Genomic DNA, 27,606 nt, shown 5'->3' on the forward strand with positions numbered 1-27,606 from the left:
TAAAAAACACAGCCTCCTCCCTCCTTTCAGCAAAATGGGTGTAACAAGTCTGGGCTACTTTGTAGGGTGGGCGTACCCCATACTATCTCAGCCATAGTCCTGCCCCCTGCAATATAGCTATTAACAGTGATTGACTATCTGTGCGGGCATTAGCAGAGTAATTTTTAAAATAATTACAAACTCATTTCATATAAAAGGTTATTTTATTGTTATATCTGTGATAGAAAAGTCATGAACTCCTTCTTCGCTGTTATCTTTTGTTCTTGGGCTGGCACACTTGTCCCAAATCACAGCTACCTTAAAATCTTGTATAATCAAATTGTTTTCTACGGAACAGCAATCACTTATTTACCAGGGAAGACGAACAGAAGAAGCTTAACAATAAATCAAGAGTTTTGATTATGGGTGTTTTACTCTTACCTTCTCTTTGACTAATTGGTTAGGTCTTCTTTCTTAAATTTCATTGGCTAGTATTTCTTTTTTCTTCTTTGTGAAGTTTATGATTATTATTTCATTTTATAATGTGTTTAAAATAGAAAGAAAAACTATAACACCAGATGAAAAACAAAACTATAAAATAGGCATGTGGAATGAGTAGTTGCACATAAGTTAAAATAACAAAGTCCAAGTAAAGGCTATCAACTTCATCAGATCATCAACTATAGTTCCAGATTTGCCATGCTAGTGGCAAGGGAATCTTGAAAATAATTTTTCTGCTGAATATGTCATAAAGGAATGCCAAATCATATAAAAAGTGTCTGAAGGAGCAGATAAATTTTTCACAAATGAGGAGAATAGTGCCTGCACAGTCTAACTCATCCATCCAATTCTAAAATGCCAGAAACTTACTACGTTTTTACTTTTAAAAAATGAAAGCGAGGAATATGTTGATTAAGGCTCACTGGGTGAAGAGGCTATCCCCTTTATCTTCCTGCAGATACCCATGCATAGAGCCGACATAAATGAAGAGGTTATGCCACAGATAATTGTATTACTTAATTATTTATTCTGTTTATGCTGCTCTTTTAAATGAAGATGAATTTCCAAAGAACTGACGACATGGGTCACGTTTCTCTTGCATGACAATTAGTCTTCAGTCTTCTATAGCAACTTTTTCCTAATGTAGTTTAAATAGTCTAATCTTGTCAACACAAGATTTGGGATTCAGGGCTGGTTTCAGGAAGTGGCATTCATCTTGGTGCCAGATATCTTCCCCAATCTCGCACACGCAAGAAAAGATTGACAAGTGTGACACGATAAAATAGTAGCCAGGCTTACGCCAACCTCTCTTCCTTTTTTCGACATCCAAACACAGCAATCCATAACACACTTTCAAAGCTTCCTCTTTCAGAACCAACGTGGCTTCATCCTCCCCCTGCTCGCCTCAAGCACAGTAATTAAAAATCAGGCCACATATAGATCCCCACACATTCCATACAACAAAACATGCCAGTTGTTGTAGGTAAAATATGAAGAAAACTTGCCTTTTCCAACTAGATCAGCTGCCTTAAGGTGACAAGAACAGTTCATGATGTCTTCCTTCACATTCTCACAAAGAATTTTTTTGGTATTCACATCTATCACTTTGCAAGAGAATGGCCCTTCAGAATTTCCAACTGCAGTTACAGAAATCTAAAGGAATAAGAACATTGATAAGATTTCTTCACCTCTTAGATGATAGTCTGGAGGAACTTCTAAGAGAATCAGAGATAAACTCTCAGGGCAAATGTTGATAGGCTACTTAAAGATTAGATAAAAAGTGAATGGCAATAAACAATTGAAAATATACCGCCAACTTTTAATTGGCTGAATAGTAGGAGCTGCTGCAATCTGCCCAACTCCATTCATCACACCCAATGATTCCTACTGGGAAGCCATGAATACTACCAACAGAAGCCAGAATAGCGTGCGTTTCTTTTTTGTCCCACTGGGTGAACCTGGCTTCTCTCTACTTTCCCTACACACTGCAGTGATCAACGATTCAGGCAGACTGTCCACCCGGACATGTGAGTGTACTTCAAGAGATTAACAAATCCTGTTTTAAAGTATGTCCGTATTCTTTCCACATCAGTGCTACCCCTCAGAGGTAGAGCATGGTTACAGGAATCCATATCCAGCATGAGGGAACCATTAACCTCTTCACATTATAGCAACATGATCTAAAACCATTCCAAGCAGAAAGTGGGGAGTATCAGAATACAACAACATTGCTCTAACAAGGATTCACCTGCACCTTCGTAGCTTGGCCTTTCCTTTTGTGCAAGGCACCACACAACTGAAGCCACCCAAGGAAGTTCGGTTAGGGGTCCCAATCCTACTGCGTGCATGCAAACTGACACAGTGTGATCTGCAAGTATGGGAGGCTGGGATTCTGCCAGTATGCCAAATACATTGGATTCATTAAGTAGGGTGAACTGCTTGTCTACAGAGATGGTTTGAAGAGGATGCCCAACATGGAAGCTTGGGCCAGATACAGGCTTTTGTGTACATAAAAACAGGGTTTTGTTTACCCAGGTTCACCCACAAAGAACCCCATTGTTACACCAGGAGAAAGGTATAAGCAGCATAGGATTGGACTATTATGTTTCAGTCAGACCAGAGTACTGAGAGAGCTCAGCACTGCCAGGTTAAGTTCTCTCATTTGTAAAAACGATGTATTAAGTAGTGCAGTTATACAATAAATGAAATGAAAATGATGTTTAACATACCTCACCTCTGTAATGCTTAGATGTGTAGATTTTCAGGCATTTATCTGTTCCATATGGAATGCTTGCCCAGTTCATTACGTTATTTGAAACTGGGCATTCCCCTTTTAAAGTGCAGCTGAAAAAAAATCCCAAATATATGCATGAGAGAAGGAGCGAAATCACTTTCAATTATATACAAAAATCTGCATTATTTGTATCTCCTAGCCAAACTGTGGCCACGTTAACTGAACATTTCTAAAGTGCCTTCTCAGCTCTTAATAGGCTGAGAAATCATGTTCCAGGTATTTAGCTTTAAAAAAGATACATCAAACAATGAAAATCTATTCCATCATTTCCTTTCAATCAAGTTGTTCCACCCTGTTCGCTAGCTATGCAAATTTCCGGGAGATAGAACTGATTAACCCAATCAGATTTTCTCGCTTTATTGTTGCTTCATTTCTGTCTTTAAAACCACAAAAAACCAGTCACATCCCTTGATTCTTTCTCATGGCTTGTGATGCCATTGTCCCTCAAAACCACGGATCCAAGAGTAAATATAAGTTTTGGAGAGTCAGTGTTAAAGAACATTTATTTACATTATTTGCCTTGGGACCACTCTATGACTTTTTCAATCTTACGAGAATATATCATTATGGTATTTCTCAAATTTCAAATTAAAAAATACAACTATCCAAATATCTCCTACCTGCTAACTATAATTATAACCACAATTATAGGTGTCCTTTTAAGAAGAGTCTTACTGCGTGCTAGCTTTAATTGCTAAAACACTAATTTCTTATTTACTGCTCAGCTACTGGCTTGTCACTATTGTGTCTTATCGCTCTTTTTTGCTCAAAAACTTTGTAAAAAGATAATTTTAAAGCAAATAAATAAATGCTATGGTCTTGTTGTTGTTTAGAATTACAAAGTTATGGTTCTGTCTTAGCCCAGTTAGAATACTAACACAAATTTCCTGGGAATGTTAGGAGAGAAGCTTGAGTTGCCTTTATATTAATATTATTAGCAAGTGTCATTGTCACTGCAGACTTAAACTGATCAAAGATGGCTTTGTAAAAACAACTGTGGATACAGCATCAAGGTATCAAGAATGAAAAAAAATACCAATAATGAAGCATTTATTCATATGAGCCTAAGAAGCAAAAATACCTACTTGTTATATGAGTAACACCATCCACAGTGGGGGTCCATGGCAGTTAAACATTCTTTACAGGAAACATACTTGCTACAATTGGCAACCTTTGTTCTCCAGATCTAAAATATAAAGGGGGGAAAATCACTCTTGCATGTTTCTAGTAAACCTTTTCAAAAATGGTTCCCCTTCAGCACTTAAAAACCACCAACTTTCTGCCCACCTGTTGACGTGGCTTTTGGTCTGGAAGGAGTGTGGTCTCTCATAACCATTTCTGCCTGGCTGGAGATTGCTATGGGCAACTGCACTCCACTATTAATCCTATTAAATCCTGCTGCAAATCTTTGACGCTAAAGTGTGTTCTTGGCAATGCCATTGTGGGCTCTTCTACTCTGGAGTTTAATGTGGATTTGAAGCTGCTTCTCTCCGTCTCTCACTTTTGCTGTGTACATAGTATGCAGCCTAGGACCCTCGTACTTATGGGACCGCCTTTCCTGGTATGTCCCGCAGAGGACCCTAAGGTCCATGAATAATAACAGCTTAAGGGTTCCGGGCCCTAAAGAAGCCAGATTATCCTCCACCAGGGCCAGGGCTCCGACCTGGTAGAATGCTCTGTCCCACGAGACTAGGGCCCTGTAGGACTTGATCTCCTTCCGCAGGCCCTGTAAGACAGAGCTATTCCGCCTGGCCTTCAATTTCAATTATACTGAATTAGCCTGATCCTCCATTCCCTTTCCCCTTCCCTTTTGCTATGAAGAAACCCTTCTGTGACCCCACATTTAAATTCTTCCCTGGTCTCCTTGCTGGCCCTAGCAGGACCAACTTGGCCAGTTAGCCCTGGCGATCACTTGATGTTTACTGAACTGGGTTCCCCCCCCCCCAAAAAAAAATGACCCTGATTTTTTTGAATTTTATTGACATGGATGCTACATTTATGTTGTATTTTATGCTGTCTTTAAGCTGTTTTTAAAGTTCTTTTTAATCAATGTTTTATATTTGTTGTTAGCTGCCCTGAGACCAGTTTTTAAATTGGGAAGGGCGGGGTATAAATAAAATTTCATTATTATTATTATTATTATTATTATTATTATTATTATTATTATACAGCATCCTCCTCATCCAAGTGGCAGCCTGCACCTCCCCTTGCTAAATTAAGTTTATTTTCTGTCTTGTTCTAGCTGGGTCCCAGGCTGCAAGTAGCCTTCCAGATAACCATGGCTATTGCAGACAGAGAGCTGCAAATTCCATGGCCAATCCAAGGTCCAATTCCAGACAAGCAGTGATTTTAACAGAGTTGAGGGGCAACCCAAGGTCCAGGTAAGCAGATGGTCAGGATCAGATACAAGAAACAGTGTTGGTTAGCAAGCCACTGTTCCAGCAGTTCTCTCAGCCTTGCACTGAGGCTCTTAAACCAGAGGCACCAGAATCCCACCCCAGGCCCAGCTGCAGCCTCTCAAAACACCTCTGCAGAGTCCTTCTCCTGAGGAGGATGCTACACCGGAGTAGTCCTTTGCTCATGAAGAAACCTTCTCTACAACCAATCACTTTTCTTGACTATGAGGAGACAGCTGGTGGCGATATAATATTTGCCAATCTGTGGATAATCCAATAGGAGAAGAAAATGCAATACAGTGGTACCTCGGGTTAAGAACTTAATTCGTTCTGGAGGTCTGTTCTTAACCTGAAACTGTTCTTAACCTGAGGTACCACTTTAGCTAATGAGGCCTCCCGCTGCTGCCACGCGATTTCTGTTCTCATCCTGCAGCAAAGTTCTTAACCCGAGGTACTATTTCTGGGTTACCAGAGTCTGTAACCTGAAGCGTCTGTAACCCGAGGTACCATTGTACAAAAATGTGGATCCTCTGAAGCTTATTATGTGGCAAGCATCGTTGCTTTTAACATGTGTGGTGACATTTCACTGGATGGTTTCTATTGCCACATTTACTTCTTCCATTTTGTTTCCATCAGCCCCAAAGACATGTTCATGGTATTTTTATTTTTAACCCAGCTGTTTTTCACAGAGAAGCTGTGTTAAAATATATAAATTGCCCTTACACGTAGATGGCAAAGGAAAAGGTAGGAAAGGAAGTTGGAGTCTTTCATATGAATCTTATCTGGCTTGGAGTATTACACTGTATTTAAAAATTACTGTGCTTTTGCACAATTTTGAAAAAACTTATATTCCAGATTTGTACTTTTTTAAAAAGTGCATACACAGGCAAGCAAATAACTGCACACATATCCACAATGGACCTCAGGGAAGTAATAATATTTGAGGGAAGGAGACAACACCACATAGTGCACCAACATGCATCCTATCAAGTACCACCCACTAATGTGCACAAGAAAGGAGGAGATAGTTTTTGGAGCCATTAAAATTGAAAGCACCTGTGTGGATAAAGGTAGCCGAACAAGCACATGCAACAGTGAGCCATGTATGCATTAATGCCCTAATCTGAATAGAGAATGAAAGGAGTTCTCTTGTAAGAAGGAAATCTCATGTGTGGTGATTACTCATCATCCATCCAAACATTCCTCACAAGGGCTTACCAGTGCTTCCTGAATTCAATGGATAAATGAGAGATGCTGAGAGAGAGATCATATGAAGGTATGTACTTTGATGCCATCAGCAAGCTGATGACACCCAAGTTTTCTCTTGTTTCCATCAACTCAGTTCGAAAAAGTCTCTGCACTCACGTAAGACAATGTAAGTCAGTTACGCAACTGCAAACACTAAGAAAATGATGTGATAGCTAATCTCTAAAGTTACATAGAACTAATCAAATCAGTTGCATAGTTTAGAATCTCTGTTGTCTAGAAATCACACCTACTCATATTCAGGGTCCTGTTCTACAACCCAAAAGTAAAGTAGGTTGCTGGACTTCAGTTAACAAGGACTTTGCCAGATGACTGAAAGCCAACTTCAGAAGTAAGTACTATTTGTGCTGACTGCCGCTCTTAGCTCACCTTGTTACCAGATGGTAGATAGATGTAATCTTTATTCACAGGGTCAAGTTCAAGTTTGTGAAAAATTGGTGTTTCTTCTTCAATTTCATATAAAATGTCTGGGCAATTTGGTTTCATGTTTTCATCAAGAATCACCTAAAAGCACAGGAAACAAAAATAATCACTATCATGTTATCATGGGCCAATTTATCTGCCCTATTTGAATACACTATGGTTCCTCTATTCTTCCCCATCATCAGCAACTGGGAACAGATTTTTTTGTTGCGGGGGGGGGACATGTTTGGGTGGAGGAGGGGGAAGCAAAAGTCCCACTGTGCAAGCAGAACCTCAAATGAACAGATAAGAAGCAAACTGCATGGATAATCTAACAAATACTCTTACCTGGAAAGAGAACATGTTCTTTTACTATTATCTCAGAAAGATACAAGGACCTATTTTGAATGCATATTCAGTGACTAATGATCATCATTTGTATGTTTTCAATTTGGTCAGCTATTCTTTAAAATTGCAGTTTAAAACCTTGATTGCACAGGGTTTTAAAATCATACAGGCAGCCTCCATGAATAGAAGAGCTTCCCACTTTAGACATTCATCCTCAAACTCATGGAGCGGTCTCAACTGTGTACAGGTAATGTGTTGGAAGCAGAATGTCTGGACTGCATTTCTCCTCATGTTTGATTCCTTAGCTGCTTTGTTTATTTGGGCTAATAAGCAATAAATAAATACATACAATAAAACAGTGTAAGGTGACAGCAATAAAAGCTTTTCAAAAAGCTAGATAAACTAAACAGCCTAAAAAACTTATTTTGAAATTACATTATTTAAGTTATTTCACTGAAAACCAATCCAAGGAAAAGTTGAATAAAGGCCAGCATGTATTTTTGTTGGGGAGAAGGCATTGTTTAATTATGTAGAAAGCCACTGGACTCGGGGGGGGGGGGAGAGAAGGAACCATCTTTCAAATATTATACAAGAAGAGAAGTTACAGTCGTACCTTGGAAGTCGAACAGAATCTGTTCCAGAAGCCCGTTCAACTTCCAAAACGTTCGAAAACCAAAGCACAGCTTCCGATTGGCTGCAGGAAGCTCCTGCAGCCAATCGGAAGCCGTGGAAGCCCGGCAGGACGTTCGGCTTCCACAAATAGTTTGCAAACCGGAACAGTCACTTCCGGGTTTGCAATGTTTGGGAGTCAAAACGTTCGAGAACTAAGCTGTTCAAAAACCAAGGTACGACTGTATTTGCCAATATAGCAACTATCTAGTACTTTTACATGCAAAATGCCAAGCGGCTTCTAACAACTAATGCAACCACAATGATTCATCAAATAAACCATGAAACAAACCATAAGCCACGTACTTTCAGCAACTGTCCATTTCTTGTTCCCAAAAACAAAACAATCTTGTTCAGAACCACAGTGGCATAAACTGACACCAAATCAGAGTGGCTCAGCAAAGTTGCATTGTTGATTGGCCAAGCTATCTTGTCCTGAAAAATCAAATACAGAAGCAAAACATGAGTATACATCATTTTATCAAGTATGCAACTTATTATTTTCAAGCTACCTTGACTATAACTTGCTCCTGAAAGCTTATTTATGGGAGGTAGCGTTGCACTTCAAGCAGGACTCCACACAGTATTATTGCAAAGCTTTGGCAACTTATGGGTCGGTTTAGATACAATGCTAGACCACAGTTTAGTATTACGAGAATGACCCTAGCCTTCTCCTGAACTCAACGTGACCACCCCCACCCCAATACGGCCCTAAAGTGAAGTTTGGAAGCTTCCAGTTTTGGTCTGCCATAGTCAAAACAAAATAAAAAATTCTTTCCAGTAGCACCTTAGAGACCAACTAAGTAATCTTAGGTGTAAATGCCGTGTTTTAAAGCAGAGTATGAATCAGGAGACCAGAGAAAAACCAGGAAACAAACAGCATGTATTACTTGAACACTGGAAGCATTCATACAGATAACAGCTATGCCTTCTGGCAAACTTCTCATCAGTCATGAGTTTAGCTGTTCCTAACTGCGAAGCGACTAGCATGAGTATGGCCAAACTGCGGGAGGCAGTTAAAGATAGGCATGCCTGGCGTGCTCTGGTCCATGGGGTCATTAAGAGTCAGACACAACTGAACGACTGAACAACAACAACAACAACTGTACAACCACAGCATCATGTTCTTTAGTCCTTATGTACTATGAACCTAGCTAAAGATTACATGTTGGAAGCTACAGGAAAGAGTGTAACACAAGGAGGAATAAATAATTTTTTGTTTGTTTATACCCCGCTGTTCTGCCAAGGGGCAGGGTTCTCCTTTTTTTGAATCTGGATCCAATAAAACACACAGATGGAAGAAGAACACAAAAAAGTATGCTTTAATTTTCTAGATACAATCAGACAAACGTAGCGTACCTGACCAACGCCCAAACACAAATCTCCTCCTCTTCTGCCGCCCGGGGCTTCAAGAGAGCAGCGGGAGAGATCCCTCACACCAGAAACCCCACAGCACCCAAGACCTAGTCTGTGGCGAAGCCCCAATCTGTCCCCTCCATTCCCTTGCCTATATAGCTGACTTAAGTTTGATTGTTTTCACCTGGCTATCAGGCACCATTCCCGAATGGTCAGGGAATCAGGCACCTGAGTGTGGCTTGGCCAAGGTCATTGGCAGCTGAAGGTGTTCTCGACTAATTGCATCCTCCTCACAAGCAACCTTACTTTGCTAATAAGAGGAGGAAAAGGGAATAGGACATGTAACCTGACTCCTCGTGATTACAAAGATCTTCCGCGAGTTTCCACTACACTCCACCCCTTAACATATCCTATTTCCTTTTCATCCTCGGTGTCATTTGATTGAGTATAGTCCACATAGGTTGCACCTTTGCATACAGTTGCTTAATTTTAACAAACAAAAAACAAGTGAAGATCATGGAAATACATATAATCACCAAAACAATGATAACCGGATGCAAGGCCAGGTTCAAAATATTGGTCATGGTGGGACTCCATCCGGAGAATATGTCCCACCAATGATGCACAGTGAGATCCCCAACATCTCGCATCACTCGCACTAACTCTGCTCCCTCATGTTTAATTTTTAACATCATTCCTCTAATCAAATTTACAAAGAAAAAACTATACTCATGACTATCTATATGATCCCCCCTCAATCTGTCCTCTGGAATCTTTATCCCGCCAACTCCCCTGCGTTATCCGTTGTATTCCATGTGATGGACCATGACAGCGTAAAATTATCATATGTCCATGGGATGGAGAAGTTCAGTTATTTGGCAGACATCATCCATGTCCCCTGTCCAGTCACATTCATACATCTGCCATGGATGCCGGGGAGCCATCGCCTTTGAGACAGAGCTGGTTGTTCACACAGCAGCAGCGTAGTCGTGTTCAACTCAGGAGGATTCGATTGACCATAGATGTGCGCACAGAGGCAGACTATTACCCACCACCACCAATTCATGGTGTCCTAGAAGCATATAATAAGAAAATTATTATGGCGTATTACAAAGAAATAGGAGAGTCATTATTCTCGCCGCTTCAGCTTGGCTGCATCTAAACATATGGGTGCAGTAGCATTTGCCAGAAGCACCCAGTAGGTGGCCCCAGGTCCCTTACTAACAATCTCTCCAGGTCTGTTTGGCTGATCGGGGTATACCACCCATACCTTCTGTCCAGAGGTGAGAGTGGTATCTGTAGATCCAAACTCTCCTCTCCTCCTGACAGTAGATGGAGGTGGACCTGGTGCTTCCTGAATATCGGGTACACTGATACGCTCGCAAATGAGTTGCGCTATTCGTTGTCCTGTTAGCAGAGATGCATCTTGAGTGCTGACATTATGGAGGAGCACCTTTACTTCTCCTTGGTAGTCGGCGTCCACCACCCCTCCTAAAACCTGCAAGCCTTTTAAGGCTAGGCTGGATCGAGGTGCGATGCGCCCATAGGTTCCATGGGGAACGGTGACCCCAATCCCCAAGGGTACTAGTACCTGCCCTCCGGCTGGTACCACCACATCCTTAGGGGTTATGAGGTCAGCCCCAGCACTATCGGGCGTCGCTCGGAGGGGTGGCTGGCCATAAGGTTGGAGTCTCCAGACCTTTAGGTGCTCCACTGGTGCTGGCGCTGGCAAACTTATCATTCGTTGCAATGGTGTTTGGCCAGCGCATATTGGACGGCTATTTAGTTCAAATTCAGCCTGATCTAGAACTTTACCCCACCCCTTCAGGGTATGGGTGGGGGTCAACTGTTTAAGCTTTTGCTTCAGTAACCCATTTAGCCGTTCTACCAACCCAGAAGCCTGTGGGTGGTGAGGAATATGATATATCCACTGGATATTCCATTCATTTGCCCAATCTTTTACCTCTCCCCCTGCAAAATGACTCCCATTGTCACTCTGTACCTGAAGGGGCGCTCCATACCTCCGTATTAACATCTCCAACCCCTTTATGGTGTTCTGCTGGTTCGCTCGTGCGCAGGGGTAAGTCAAAAGATACCCTGAAAAGGTGTCTACCATGGTTAATGCATACTGCCAACGTCCACATTTGGGTAAGGGTCCTATATAATCAATCTGCCATATTTGCCCAGGACCACTTCCCCGATGTAATTTTCCCATGGGTGTCTTAGACAGAGGCATCTGTCTCACCTGGGAGCACACTTGACAATTAGCAACCACTGTGGCAGCGGCACTCACTGAACATGGAATGCCTCTCTTGATGGCCCATTCTTTGGTGGCTTTGGCCCCCAGATGCCCTGCCTTGACATGCGCCCAGCGTGCTAATACCAATAACTCCTCTTCTTCGTCTTCTGGAGTAGCTGTCCGTACTCTTGCTAACCGATCAGCAGCCTGATTGTACAGGGCAACAGGTGTCCCTGTTGTATGTCCATCTACATGTCCAATGTGCATTTGTACTTTTGAGAGCATTTGATCCAGTTTTATCCAGAGGTCCTGCCCCCACAATGGTCGGTTGTGGATGCAAAAGCCATCCTGTTTCCACTTTGGAAACCATACAGTCAGCCCTTTAAACACAGCCCAAGAATCAGTATAGATATATACAACATCCCCTCCTTGCTCAATTGCATGTTCCATGACCATTAATACAGCCATTAACTCAGCATATTGGCTGGACTTCCCTTTTCCTCCTCTGGTCAGAGTAATTTGTTTTCGAGGATTTAAAGCGGCGGCACGCCAGACTCGCTCATTTCCCTGGTAACGGGCGGAGCCATCGGTGAACCAGACTTCGTCATGAGTAACCTGCTCATACGGGGGAGCTTCCTGTGCTGGGGGATCTTTAAGTTCTAAGCTAGGAATTTCTTGGATTTCTTCCCCTGTAGGAGTCACAGCCAACACTTGCTCCTGCAGTGCGCTCACCCCATGAGAACCAGGTCTAGCTCTTCTGCAATATACCACTTCCACTTTATAAGGGAAGATTGTTGAGCTCTCCCTACCCTGGGACTGGTAGAATCATCATTCACCCAAGCCATGATAGGAATGGCTGGTCGTAATACAACAGGGTCGGATCCAGTTAGCCTAGCAGTTTCAACCAAGGCCCAATAGCATGCTAAAAGCTGCTTTTCAAAAGGGGTGTACTGAACCGTGGGCAATTTACGAGACCAAAATCCTAGGGGGACGCGCTTCCCCTGCAGGCTTTTCTGCCACAAGCTCCAGACTGCAACTTCCTTATTTGCAGAGACTTGTAACTCAAATGGTTGCCCTTTAAGGTAAGGACCTAAAGGCATAGCAGCTGCCACGGCCGCTTTGGCATCAGACAGAGCTTTCTCCTGCAGCTCCCCCCATTCAAACTGAGCCTTCTTTCGTGTCACGTTATACACGGGTCTTAGTATCTGGGCTAGATGTGGTATATGCTGTCTCCAGTACCCCATCAGTCCTACCAGCCGCTGGGCTTCGGTTTTGGACGTAGGAGCCTGGAGGGTAGCGATTACATTCAGAACTTTTTCAGGGATATGCCTCACTGGTCCAGCCCACACCACCCCTAGGAATTGTACCTGCTGAGCAGGGCCCTGAATTTTCTTGGGGTTGATCTCCCACCCTCGGGACCGCATATAGTCAATCACTGTTATTAACCCTTGCTGCACATCTTCTTCCGTGGGTCCCGAGATAAAAACATCATCAATGTAGTGGGCTAAAAACAGGGCTAGGCTCAGTGTAATCTGCTGCAGGTCCCTAGCCACTAGCCCATGACATAAGGTGGGACTATGCAGATACCCTTGCGGTAAGACTTGGAAAGTATACTGTCTTCCCTCCCATGTAAAAGCAAACTGATCTTGCGATTCTGCATCAATTGGGATAGAGAAGAAGGCATTTGCTAAGTCAATTACCGCATGCCACACCCCGGCGTTCTTCTCAATATGTTCTAACAAAGTTACCATATCAGGTACAGCTACGGCCAGGGGCGGGGCATGTTTGTTCAGTTGACGATAATCTACCGTCATCCTCCATGTACCGTCAGGCTTTTTCACTGGCCACACGGGGGCGTTAAAGGGAGATACAGCCGGCCTTAATATCCCCACCTCAAGGAGCCCTTGGATTGTACGAGATATTTCTTCATGGCCCCCTGGAAGCCGATATTGTTTAACATTTACAGGCTTGGCAGGTGGTGGTATCTTGAGTGGGGTCCACTTGGCCCTACCTACTGTGATCGCCCTGACCCCAAAAACGTATCTTCCTAGCGGGGTATAAAACTCCCGACCTTGCAACAGGTCTATCCCAATGATGTACTCTGGTACATGGGATATGTAGACTCTTGCCCAAAAGGGGAGCGAATCCCCCAAGGCCACACGCAGTCTTACTCGGGTGGTGAGTTCTTCCCCATCCCCATACGCGTTAATATATACAATCTCTCCCTTATGTTTTGCCGGATTACCATGTATCAGAGTGACCTCAGCTCCAGTATCCATGAGAGCTAACACTCGCTGCACATTTGCTTTGGACCAATGAATGGTTAAGGGAATGTGTGGGCGCGGGTCCCCAGGGATAGCCGTCTTTATTGGCCTCACCGCTGGAGCCCTGCCACACCCCTATCCAGTAGGTTGGGGTATTTCCCACCTATGTTCTGACAAAGAGGGGTACAGTGACTCCGGGGGTGGGGCAGTCGGCGTAACCGTGCCCCTGACCCGGGGGCCAGTCCCCTCCTTTTTAATTTTCCCTGCACATTTTTGCTTCCACAAGTTGTACATTTCTGCAGTGGGAATGCCATCTATATCTTCCTTGCGAACCCCTGCTTCCAATAATTCCAAAAACATCTGCTTCCTCGTCACCTTAGGGGTGGAGGATGTTTTATCTGTCCTGGTGAAGGACTTCTTATCAGTCCCTGATTTTCCCTTCTCCTGTGCTATTCGGGCGCGGGGTTTAGCGACATTTTCTCTCTCTGCCTCCCCTAATTGTCCTATCAAGAGAGCAACTTCACCAACAGGTCTCCCTTGGGCGGGGCCCAGCAGCGCTAACAATGGGCCACGCATATGTGAAGGTGCGCCCTTTAACAGCCGCGCCCTCATGCCGGCAGTGAGACGCTGACTCTCTGGTCCCTGGAACCCTTGCTGATAGATCCCAGCCTGCAAAGCCATGCCACGCAGCTGTTCTATGGCTTCCTCAATGGTTTGCCAGGGGCCTGGCTGTTCTTCCCAATCCATTGGGGCGGGGTATCTGGCGTATACAGCCTCTACACACCACTGAAATAGGGAACCTGTTGCACCCAAATTAGGCATGCGCAAAAACTGATTAACCAATGTATCACGGGATAGGGTTCCCAATTTTACCAACTCCTCCCCCGTCAAGTAAAGACTGGTAGTTCCCTGGTCCCACAACCTAACCAGCCATTGGCTCAACCCCTCCCCGGGTTTTTGCCTGTTTGTCTTTGCCATTTCCGCCAACTCCTGCTGAGTGTAATCCCGTACTATCCGGGTGGCCTGGGCCGCTTGTGGGTTACCTGGCGGTCCCTTACTCTTGTTGGTCACTAGAGGACGTGCCTCAGCAACCCATTCCTCTTCATTCCCCTCATCTTCTCCCTCTGTCCATTCTGACTCCTCATCACTAGAATCCCAAATGTCCCCACTCCATGTCTTGGGGTCCCATTCCCGGGAAGCAATGAGGGCTCTAACCTTCCGAGGGTTAGGGATACACTTCTTTCTTACCCGCTTTGGGTGTTTCATTTTAGCGAAGCGAATAGCCATAGTGGCAGCCCGCTCCTTAGCCAGTTCTTCCCTCCCCCGAGCGTTTTCTAGCACCTCCTTAAGAATTGCCTGCTGGTCCTTTAAAGCAGCGATGTCCTCTAATTGCTGCTGTACCTTCCTCTGAGAGGCTTCTAATTGCTCCCAAACACTCCGGAGCGCAGTGAGTAGGACCCATCCAAGCCCCCCCACTGTCTTCTGCCCCGCACCTTTCTCTATCCCCATTAGCTGCAAACACTTAGACACAGCCATAGGGGTAGCACCTCCAAACCCAGCCATCTCAGCATCCCATGACACTGGTGGGGTCAACTGGTTCAAAATTTGAGCCACTGGTGCCCAAGCACTAGTGCTGGGCCAACCAGGGATGTGGCTCTGGCCATCCTCCTGCCTAGGGCTTTTCTTCTTCCACCAGGGCATTGTCTCCAGATCCTGCTCACAGCGCCAAATGTTCTGCCAAGGGGCAGGGTTCTCCTTTTTTTGAATCTGGATCCAATAAAACACACAGATGGAAGAAGAACACAAAAAAGTATGCTTTAATTTTCTAGATACAATCAGACAAACGTAGCGTACCTGACCAACGCCCAAACACAAATCTCCTCCTCTTCTGCCGCCCGGGCTTCAAGAGAGCAGCGGGAGAGATCCCTCACACCAGAAACCCCACAGCACCCAAGACCTAGTCTGTGGCGAAGCCCCAATCTGTCCCCTCCATTCCCTTGCCTATATAGCTGACTTAAGTTTGATTGTTTTCACCTGGCTATCAGGCACCATTCCCGAATGGTCAGGGAATCAGGCACCTGAGTGTGGCTTGGCCAAGGTCATTGGCAGCTGAAGGTGTTCTCGACTAATTGCATCCTCCTCACAAGCAACCTTACTTTGCTAATAAGAGGAGGAAAAGGGAATAGGACATGTAACCTGACTCCTCGTGATTACAAAGATCTTCCGCGAGTTTCCACTACACCCGCCCATCTGGCTGGGTTTCCCCCGCTACTCTGGGTGGCTTCCAACAAAATATTAAAAATACATTAAAACATCAGTCATTAACAACTTCCCTAAACAGGGCTCCCTTCAGATGTATTCTGAAAGTCAGATAGTTGTTTATTTCCTTGACATCTGATGGGAGGGTGTTCCACAGGGCGGGTGCCACTACAAAGAAGGCCGTCTGCCTGGTTCTCTGTAACTTGACTTCTTGCAGTGAGTGAACCACCAGAAGGCACTCGGTGCTGGACCTCAGTGTCCGGACTTAGCGATGGGGGTGGAGACCAGTTTAATTAGATCAGTTAATCATTGCAAACACAAATAAACAATTAGGTGGGGAACTGAACTATGAATTCAGGAAAATGTAAAGACCAAAAACCAAAGAAATGAAAAACTGTGCTGCAATTCAATATCATTTTAAAAGGAGATAAAATTTTGCAGCAATAAACACTTATTTGACTGGGTGTGATGGGCCCCATTCAGATATCATTATTTTGGCTTTAGAAGCTAGGATATGCATGAACTTAATACTCTCTCATGCATCCCTTTTCTCCCATTTCACCCATCCTTTAGCACCAGCTGGTAAACAACCCAGGAAGTCACAGTTAATCATAGCTTCCTTTATGTCTAAACAGATAGCTATGATTAACAGCTTTCAAACAAGCCAGGATTTGGAAGCAAACGTTGGGAGCCATTAACCATAGTTCCCTGGTTCAAACTGAAAGTAACAAGAAGCTGTGGTTAACTAGGCTTGCTGGCTTGTGTCCCTGCTCATGTGAAAGGAAGAGCAAAGGAACCTACAATTTTTAACCATCTGAAGACAGTCAAATATTCAACCCAAGAGAGTTTATGCAAAGCAACAGGGGACCACATGTTTTTCAAAGAGGATCCTTTGGGGGGGAAGTGGTGTTTAACAAATATTTATTAATTAAATTTCAATCACATTCCTTCTTCCCAAAGGAACCAAAGTGCAGCATGCAGCAAAACGATAGAAAACATTCAGAAATGATCAAATATCCTCACAGGTACATAATTTCAAGGTTGTCAGGAACAATATATTTCAGCAATCAAACACCACAGAAATGTTTTTAAATTCCGCCTAACAGTAAAGAGGGAGTACAGGAAACTGAATCCAGCCCACTTCCCCCTCTGTCATATATACTCAATTTCATTTAAAGTGGCTCAACTCAAAACAACACAAACACAAAACCCTAATACATATCAAATGATGCTATACTATACACACAAACATGATGATCCATTTATTCCAAATTTACAAAAAGATGTGTGGTGGATTATCATATTTTTGAGTACATATAACACCATTTTATATATTAGGTTCATGGGTATGTTTGTGTTTTGGATGCTGAAGAAAAAACTCTTGTACACAGATTTAACACAAAATATAATTTGGTGTTTTGCCACTCAATCTCCCATATTATTGAAGCTCCAGGCATTAATTACACGTGTGCATGAAGTTGTGCTGTAACTCAAGAAAATGTATGCTGCTACTGCAGCATCTGCCAATGCTGTTTGTGGTCTAAAGTGTTAGGGGCATGGAATGCTGAGCAATCAGCATATGTGGTTTGTCAGCTCTCACCCCTGTACAAAGTTTCACAACCACTTTTAAACAAGACAGGAAAACAACTTTGTAACACCAAGAAAGAAAGAAAAAGTTTCCCCCTCTTATCCAAAGAGGAGGTGCTTCAATATTCCTTTGCTTTTTTCCACAAAACAGGAGAACACAATGTGGTCTATTAAATAAGGCATGTCTACAAAAGAGGGGAGGGGAAAGAAAAGTGTGACTACACCATCAGCAACACTTGAAGATTTTGATAGAAATTAACTTCCAAGTAACCTAAGCATCTATGGCCTTAACTACACATAGTCATGGCAGACTTAGGGCATTGACACTGGTGAGATAATTTTGCTCTTTTATTTGGACTGTGATTCTCATCAGCTCCAGCCACCACAGTCATGGAGAGGGGTTCTTATTTTAATTAGGCATTTTTGATCATCTTTAATGTGGCATCCCAAGGTAGTATACAAGAGATATAACACACTAACCAATTTATATTATTAATAATATATTAAAGTTAAAATACAGAACTCTACAACCTGTCCTAGACAATGACAGTTCTCTTTCTCAAGCTCTGGGAGGAAGACCTTTCATCGCCTACAGACAGACATCTTAAACAACTCCTCACCCATAATAATACAACAACAGGAATCAACATGGACACTAGTACCAGAGCCTGCAATAAACCCAGATGCCAACTTTGCTGCCACATAAACCTGGACAACACCATTACTGGCCCCAACAACATCAAAACATACCATCTCAGGACTATTTAATTGCTCTTCTTCTAACATTGTGTATGCACTCAAATGCCAACAGTGCCCTTCAGCTCTCTATATTGGACAAACAGGCCAAACCCTATCACAAAGGATAAATGGACATAAATCTGATATCAGGAATCACAAGACAGAGAAACCAGGAGAACACTTCAATCTCCCAGGACATTCTATGCAGTTTTTTAAAAAACACACACACAGAAAAGAACACACCCTCCTAACCTTCTTCAGAGGGGAAAACAGGAGAAGGGCCTCAAACAAAGATTGAATGGTCCAGAGGCACTCCCACAAAGGTATTTATAGATGAAAACCAGCACTCTGAATTGGCCCAGAAACATATAGGAAGACAATGTAGCTGTGCCAACACCAGTGTTTTAAGATGGGCTCACCTTGATCCTGTTAACAGTTGTGGCTGCATTCTGCACCAGCTGTAGTTTCCAAGCCATCTCCAAAAGAAAGCTCCACATAAATTGCACTGCAGTAATCCAATATTGAGGCTGTGAGAGCATTCATAGATTACTGTAGCCAAATTATCACTGTCCACAAAGGGTCATCATTGGGCCACCAGCTGAAGCTGCTAGAAGGCACTCAATGGGGATGATGTTCACCCCAAATGAGTAACCAACATGATGCTCTCCAAATGTTCTTCTTCTACGACTCCCATCATCACTAACCATCAGTTATGCAAGCAAGGATGCAGGATGGAGGGAACGAGTCCAATATCTTCTGGAACGAACATGGCTGGGGAAGTTTCATAGCTGTTCTCTGCTAATGTTGTCCAACTGAAGTTATGCAGGAAGGCAACGACAATGTTGTAGGATCGCATCCTATGCACAATTAACCCGAGCAATTTCAACCTTACTCAGTTGAAAGCTGAATGTCTGAAATCTTGCAGATCAATTGCACGTAAGGTGGAGAGATTAAAAGCTCCTTCAGCAGTGGGTTTTCCCAGTGTGGAAAGAGCTTTTAAGTGCTCAGACTTGCTGGTACCAGGCTCTGGGATGCTATCACAATATCTTATGAAAACTTGGATGGCCCTGTGAGATCTCACAAGAGCATCCCAGACCTTAGTAAGCAGGTCTTGAGAGCTTAAGGTTCTCTGCCTTTCTTGTAAGATACGGATGGTTTGGGGGGGGGGGTTCCAAAGGGGTGGTTCAGGTATGTGCGTTTTTGCTTATGCATCATCCCCAGAATGCAACCCCTGTGCAAGACGCAATCATACTGTAGTCTGTCCTCCCCCCAAGTCCTCCCACATTGTGCAAACTTTATAAAATGTGTTATTTGTTTTAGCTAGCACTTATTCCACTGAAGCTAACAGACAGGTTGTGCAAGTATTAAATGGCACAAAAAGATGCAACAGGATATTCCAAGCTTATGGCATACCATTAAGGCATCTGAAGATTTGGCACAGATCTGATTTGGTCTTGCAATACTAATACTATTAATTCAATTGATGTACCACCCTTTACCAAAAGAGCCCAGGGTGGTGTACTACATTAAAAACACAATACAGAACATCAATGATAAAATATAATACAAATATAGTAAAAAGGATACTGACAGAGAGCCTAATAATAAATAACCATCCTAATAACAGTCCTGTTCCCCACACTTTTACAGGCCATATTTAACAGCCACAGGCCTGGGTAAAGACATGTAATGATGGTGCCAGGTAAGCCCCTCTGGGGAGAGAATTCCACAATCGGGGAGCCACCACAGAAAAGGCTTTTTCTCTTGTTGCCACCTTCCAAACCTCTCTGGAGTAGAGACATAGAAAAGAGCCTCCGATGACAAGTGTAGGGTCCAGGCAGTGGCAAAGCTTCATGCTCCAATGTCGGGGGACGGAGAGCAGGTGGGGCCGGGGCTGGTGTGCATCCCGGGGGCATGGTGCGCTGCCCACTGGGGCGTGATGCGCGTTCTGGGGGCGTGGCACGCCACCTGTGGGAGTGTGGTGCCCAGCGCAGGTGGAGGGCAGCCGTAATAGCACCCCACCGGGATTGAACTGCCGGGGGCGGTGTGCTCCCCCCGCACTCCTCTTCCTCCGCCAGTGGGTCCAGGTCGCTTTGTATGGGGAAAGGCGTTCCTTAAGGTACAGTATTGAAGTCTGGAGCCATGTAAGGCTTTATAGTACTCTGAATTGGGCCACACAGAATTCACGAGAAACATGTTGATGGGAACGTGTTAACTGTAACACAACTCTGTCATAAGACCAGATTGTGATAGACAGATCATCCCTCCTTCCAGCATCATTCACTATATTGCCTCTCTTTCTGTAGCCAAATATCTCTCTCATTCTCTGAATGTATACACAAAACACCTGGCCAGGCCAGATGGCTCACTATGCTAATCTTTCATCAGACTTATTTATTTGAAGGCTTATGGGACTTCTGTGACTTAATTGCTATTTAAAAGAAAGCTATGCTTAAAATGCACCTCATTTTGAAAACAGATAGATCAGACACACAGTATGTTAAAAAGAAATTTATTAACTATAAAAGCTAACATTCTTGTTAGATTATATTCATGTAGTCTGCTTAAGGTAGTCCAAGAAAGTATTTTTGAGGGGTATATTACTGTGTTTTGTTCTTTTCACATAACTCTTCACTAGGCCAAAACAACCACCACCACCACCACAACAACAACAACAACAAACACTAAATTTGCCGTCCACAAGACAAAAGCTGGTTTTGCTTCCTTATATGGGTAACATATAAAGTGTAGAACAATGGGATACACTTTATGGAGTTTTTCCCAAAGCAGAATCAGTGCAAGAGACTTCTGCTTTCAACAAATGCCATGCTGGAAAAGAAACAAAACTCATTTCCTCCCACATCAGTCCTCTAGCACCTGCAGATTTGTGGAAGAAGGGGGTTGTTGTTGTTTTTTTACCTCATGTGGGGTTTAGGAGAAAGCAAGATATGGTGCAAGTTCCTCTCTCAGGTTTTCCTTCTCCACCATGCTGCTTCTTGCCTTCATGGATGTGAAACAAAGGCCCCTCAGAGTCCCCAAGTCCTATGCAAATGTGAACTAGACTACTAGAGGCAAAGAATTATTGTTTAATTTCTAATTGGACTTTTGCAGAAGATAGAACTTCCTCGCACAACTTCTATTTTTGGCAGAACCCTTTCCCTTTTTTCCAGCTTACGGAGAAGCCAGGAAAGGTATGCTCACCACATAATGAGGAACACTCACCAGTGGCGAGAGTGTGAGAAGAGGACAATTGTGGAGTTCTACCTCATGGAGGGACGCGGGTGGCGCTGTGGGTTAAACCACAGAGCCTAGGGCTTGTCGATCAGAAGGTTGGCGGTCCGAATACCCGTGACGGGGTGAGCTCACGTTGCTCGGTCCCTGCTCCTGCCAACCTAGCAGTTTGAAAGCACCCCAAAAGTGCAAGTAGATAAATAGGTAGGGCTTACTGCTCTGGCGGGAAGGTAAACAGCATTTCCGTGCGCTGCTCTAGTTGGCCAGAAACGGCTTAGTCATGCTGGCCACATGACCCGGAAGCTGTATGCCAGCTCCCTCGGCCATTAACACGAGATGAGCGCCACAACCCCAGAGTCATCCGCGACTGGACCTAATGGTCAGGGTCCCTTACCCTTTACCTTTACCTTCATAGTCACCATGGTAACTTGAATAGCCGTAACAATAAGTGCTAAAATACCAGAACCAAACATGTTTTTAATTTCCTTTTGTTTTCAGCTTGTTTTCAACTTTTCTAAAACATCTCATGCAGCCTGAACATTTTCCATTTGCAGGCAAGCACTGCTCCCATTCTTTTCAGGTTCCCCACCTCTTGGGGCCAAAGGACACAAATATAAGGGACGGTCTTGGGCACTACAAAATATGCAACCAGCCCACAACCAAAAACAAAACCACACCTCAATTTAAAATAAAAATTGGGGAGGTGCAGGGGGCCTTGGTGGGAACCAAGCAGGGTTCACAAGGGCACCATGTTGGGGGGCCCATCCCTAGGTTACAGCGGCCAGACTAGTAAAGGCCTGAGGGACTCTTCCTTATACTTTAAAATAATGATGATGATGATGATTTTATTTACTTTCCATGATACAGAAGACACATTGTGAGAAGAAAATTCTTACATGGTAAAACAAACAAACAACAATACTTGTTTTCCTATTTATTAAAAAAGTTTATAGCCAGGGTGGCTGGTTGGGTTACAGACGCTCATTTTATTATCTTTACTTTAAATATATGTTATTTGAAGTTGCTGGAACCTGTGTGGAAGGGGGATTCACTGCAGGGAACTCCACCATGCACCCTATAGCAAGCTTTGACTCTAACACCCATCAGTTGCTGAGTGGCAGAGCCAAAGACTACTGGGCTGGCTATGCAAGGTGTTTTCAAGTCCTACCTATGTAATGTCCTGCCCACCTGCCAAATAAGGCCCACATAGCCAAAAATGTTCCACAGCACTAGTTTAAAATGTGATACTGTGCGTACTCAGTGTAATTTCTATTTTTTTTACTAGGTTGGCAACCTATTTTCTTCTTGTTTTCATACTATGTATCCAGAATGCTGAACCAGCAACATCTAGACTTGTCACAGGTTCTCAATCCATAATCTAAATCAGGGTTCCAAACTGGTTCTCTAGCTGGTTTTGGACTACAATTCACACCATCCCTGACCACTGGTCTGCTAGCTAGGGCTGATGGGAGTTGTAGTCCAAAAACAGCTGGAGACCCAAGTTTGGGAAACCCTCATCCAAACGATGAATTTTCACCATTGTGTGACTTGAAGTGCACACAGAAAAAGCTTTCTCCCTCTCTCAAAGCACTACAGCTTGTGGATAAGTGAATGTTTGAAGATTTGAGATAGGGGGGGGGGGAATTTGCTTCACAGAGCATATCATTAAACTATGAAATTCACTCCCACAGAAGGCCACCACTTGGACAACTTTTTTAAAAGGATTGGACCAAATCAATGGAGTTAAAGCAAAGACTACTAGCCTTGATGACCATGCTCTGGCTGCAGGCCACGTGAAGGAACAACTGTTCTTGCACTTGGATCCTGCTTATGGGCTTCTCATAGGCATATGGTGAGTCTGGTGAGAACAGGGTCTGGACTAGATAGGCCATTGGCCTGATCCAGCAGACTCTTTTCCTTATGATACCAGCACCAACAAAAAGCTGTTCTGCCTTGCAAGCTGTTTTAGATAATGGACAACACTACAACAGCAAACTGTTGTTTTTCCCCAGGAGTGGTTGAAGAGATTTATATGTCAATGCTCAATAAAGGATGCACTTAATGTACAAGAAGCATTTTTTTTTTAATTTGGTCACATGCGTGTGGTGAGCTGACTTGCCATTTCAAATAGAAAAGCCTTTCTTTGCAAAGCTGTTGAGTAACTGTGTCTTGCTACTGCAAACCCAACTTATGCTTCCTATGTTGAGCAACATCATGAGATCTTCTTTTAATATGCCCAGCTAGCAGGACATCATTTTTTTTTGCCAACTCATCCAACAGTAAGTGGGCTGGTTTGCAGTGGGGAAAGTGAGACATCTCTCTGAAACCAAAGGGGGCTTGACAGTAATTTCATGCTGGCTGAACTTTTATAGAGTTACATCTGCTCAGCCTTCAGCACTTGCAGGTTGATTTGCTTTGATTTTAAACTGTAATTGCTGTTATTTTAACCTTCCCTAGGACCTTACAGTGAAGGGCAATTGCTATTGTTGTTGGGTTCAACATACCCAGAGAAATGCAACATACCCACAACCCTCATGCAGTAAGTTCACCATGCTTCCTTAGGTTAGCTACCCATTATCAGTTGTGAGGCTGTCTTCCACCAATAAGTAAATTTTGTGTAGTATTCCCTGTGTTGTGAAAGTTCCTTCTAAATTAGAGCCTGCTGGATCCCACCAATGGCCCATCTAGTCCAGAATCCTGTTCTCACAATGGCCAACCAGATGCCTGTGGGAAGCCCAAAAGTAGGATCTAAGTGCGAGAGTATTCTCCCTTTTGTACAACATTCAACCATGGAGATGCAGAATAGCATCATGGCCAGTAGCTTTTTACTTTACTTTCATTAATTTGTCTAACTCTTTTTAAAAGCTCTCCAAATATTGGAACTTCTGGGTGCTTGGTATAATCTTTTTTTCTTTTTCTACCAATCTTTCTATTTCAGTGAAACTTGATGACAGCTGTTTCACACCATCATACAACTTTCGGCAAATGTGGAAGATACACCTTTTCACCCTGGCTTTTGACATGGGAAATGTGTATTTTTAGGACCCAACTTGTTTAAGTAATTTAAGTTGTTGAAAAACAATTTTATATTGTGTTTTAATTGTTGCAACCTGCCCTTGAACCTTAGGGTGAAGGGCAGATAAAAATTGGAATAATAACAACAGCAGCAGCAGCAGCAGCAGCAGCATTCATTAATTCAAACTTACGGTTAAACCTACACAGAAAGCTTACACTCTTGCACCAATCCTGTTCTGCCCTGTACTGTACTATTTAGTATGTTTTTCTATGTACCTTGAGCTACAAATATGGACAGTGAAGACAGGAATATTCTTAAGAGTCACAGGGTACATGCAAGTTGTTGTTTTTTTTAACTGCTCCCTCCATATCTAGATTAAGGGAATGGGAGAGAGAGTAACTGAACAGAAAATGTAGGTGTTTATATGGTAGTACTTCCAAGATGCTTAGGGTATTTTAATGTGGGTTCAGTGCAGTGGATTTTTGCATATTGGTGGTTTCCTTAAAAAAAGGTCAACAATTTTGGTGGTATCCTAAAAAAATAGTCTCAACAATTTTGCAGGTGTCAGGAATTTACTTTTTGAAATATGGCAACCCTATTTTTGCAGCACACTACACTTCACTGCTGCACATGCCAGCCTGTATTTTTCCTCCCCAGTCAAATGCAGATTTGCCTTTTGGGTGGGGAGATAATTTGATAAGAAAAACGAAAGCAACAATCCTGTCGGGGACTGCCTCTTTGTGACATTAAGCACGTAATAAAAGAAATAATAGTTAGAAACCCAGGCAAGTAATGCCCCCAATGTGTTTTACTTTGACTAGAAAACTCAGTCTCGGCTGAAACAAAATAAAAAATAAAAAAATTCTTCAGTAGCACCATAGAGACCAACTAAGTTTGTTCTTGGTATGAGCTTTCATGTGCATGCACACTTCTTCCGATACCCATTCAGATACCATTCTTCAGATACCCATTCAGCAGAGGTCTCAGCTGCTATTAACATCACGACGATAGAAAGCGCGAACTACCTTATAGGGTTGTTGCAAGCGCACAGGAGACCGCAAAATTATTTCACATCTTTAAAATCGGTCATACCTTGAGCATCAGACCCAGCCAGCAACACGAAGGTGCGCTGTTGAGCCGGCCCTCTGGTCTCCTCGATCCCGCAGGGCAACAACGCTCAATACTACTCACGCATGTCTCCGCAGACCTCGTTTTTGCAGATCGTGTTCGAATCGACAAGGTCGCATCCCTCCGAAACGCTCGACACCCTGGCTGAGGTTGAAGATTGCAAAGGGCCGGTGGAGTCGGAGTGGCCGGACCCTCGGCCAAGCCGAGACGCCGACCCAGAGCCCGCGTCCTGTACGTAGTTGGAAGAGAGGATCCTCCGGGTGAAGCCGCCGCCGCCGCAGCAGCGCAAGATCGCTGGCCGTGGCCGAAGAACTGGTCTGCCGGCATCTGGTTGGCGACGAGCATCTTGGGCTCCATGCTGAGGCTGTAGTGATAATAAGAAAGAAGGAATTGCCCGCTCCACAGGAACCGCGTCCGCGAAGTGCAAGTAGCAGCCGTCGCCCACCAGCAGCCGGTGGTCCTCCGAAACCCCTTATGGCGTTCTTGGAGAGCGACGGCCCACTTTGGAGTCGCTCTCTGCAATGGGGCACCCCGGAGCGAAGTCACTGGAATCCTTCAGTCGGTGAGACGTTGGCCACCACCAGCTGCCACTGGAGTCGCGGGCATAGATCCACCCCGCGGCGGAGCCATTCCGCAAGCAGGTCACCACGTCTTTCCCGAAAACGGTGGCGTTGGCGTTGGCGCCGAGGCGTTCCTCGTAGCAGGAGCCCTGCGGCTGGGTCCAACAGGTGAGCAGGCGGTCGTCGCCGAAAGGCAGCAGGAGCTTGTTGACCGTCACCAAGTCGAGCGCCGGGCTGCTGCGGTGCTCCTTCGCCCAGGCCAGCGAGGGCTCCACTTCGTACCAGCGATTGCCGCTGGCCACCAGCAAGCGCCGCGCGCTCGCCGCCAGGTTGGTGAGCGGCTGAGGGAAGGTCTGCGCGCGCGCCTCCGCCTCCTCGGCCGCCCAGGCCAGCGCCGAGGCAGAGAGCAGCAGCAGCAGCAGGCAGCAGCAGGCGAGGCCGCCGCCCAGGCGCCCCCTCAGCCTTCGCCACCAGCCGGCCATGGCTACACACACACGCCGCGCTTCAGCTACCTAAGGCGGCTCTGCAGCCAGCATGCCGACAGCTGCCCCATGGCTGCGCGCTGAGGGCGGGAACCTCCCCCTCTCCTTCCTCTCCCACCCCCTCCCTCTCTCTCTGTGGTTTCCTCTGTGCCACCCAGAAGACTTGCGCGCAGAAGTTCCTTTTTCCACGTCGCTGGGAAGCACCACTTGGCTCGCGCGTGCGAGCTTTCCCGCCTACCCTTGGCAATTCCTCGCCCCGCCCCCTGAAGGCGCGTGCGGCTGGGGCGCTGCACGTGTTGGCAACTGGCCGGCCTGCTTCTTCCCGCCGGTCCCCAGTCTCCCCACCACCACACAAACGCTCAACTGAACGGGCTCCCCCCCTCCCTCCTTGTTTAGACGTTGTGGGGTCCATAGGGGAGCAAGGCGCTTCAGGGGGGTGGATTAGCTCCATGGCCGGAGGGTTTTGGGGAGGGTTGCTAGGATTTGGGTTTTGGTGCGCCACGCCCTTCCTTGCGCCCTCCGCCAGCTGGTTGTCCTATCCTCCTCGCCCCTCCCATCACGAGACCCTGTTCGGAGAGAGCGAGAGAGCATGCGCAAACGACAAGAGGGAGGGGGTCGTAGGTAGGATTGGGCCGAGTTGCCAGAAAAGAATTCGCTTCCTCCCCGTAACCCTATCCCAGAGCCTGCTTTGACCACACCCCTAGACCACGCCCCTATCTGTAGGCCACGCCCCTTGCCGGACTTTCTTCATGCCTTCATTGAGTGCGCTTACGTGGCTGGAATAAGTTCTTGATCCGTGATTATGCTTCGCATTTGTGTGTATGTGAATTGCTTAAAGATGCAGTTAACAATATTTGTTCTTCATCAGCTCTACCCACCACTGTGGTCCCCC

The 27,606-nt window shown here is 44.7% G+C and overlaps 1 protein-coding gene across 1 annotated transcript in view; it reads right to left on the minus strand.

The window, feature by feature from the left end:
* Nucleotides 1–26,714, minus strand: part of PLXNC1 (plexin C1) — a 62,020-nt gene extending 35,306 nt beyond the window's left edge. The window contains 7 exon segments of the mRNA XM_033162650.1: nt 1,485–1,632; nt 2,709–2,823; nt 3,859–3,959; nt 6,805–6,939; nt 8,161–8,289; nt 25,908–26,036; nt 26,175–26,714. Coding sequence (XP_033018541.1) covers nt 1,485–1,632; nt 2,709–2,823; nt 3,859–3,959; nt 6,805–6,939; nt 8,161–8,289; nt 25,908–26,036; nt 26,175–26,714 — 1,297 coding nt within the window.
* Between the last annotated feature and the right edge of the window lie 892 nt (nt 26,715–27,606).

The sequence above is a fragment of the Lacerta agilis genome, chromosome 10, assembly GCF_009819535.1.
Source record: "Lacerta agilis isolate rLacAgi1 chromosome 10, rLacAgi1.pri, whole genome shotgun sequence".
NCBI classification, from domain to species: domain Eukaryota; kingdom Metazoa; phylum Chordata; class Lepidosauria; order Squamata; family Lacertidae; genus Lacerta; species Lacerta agilis.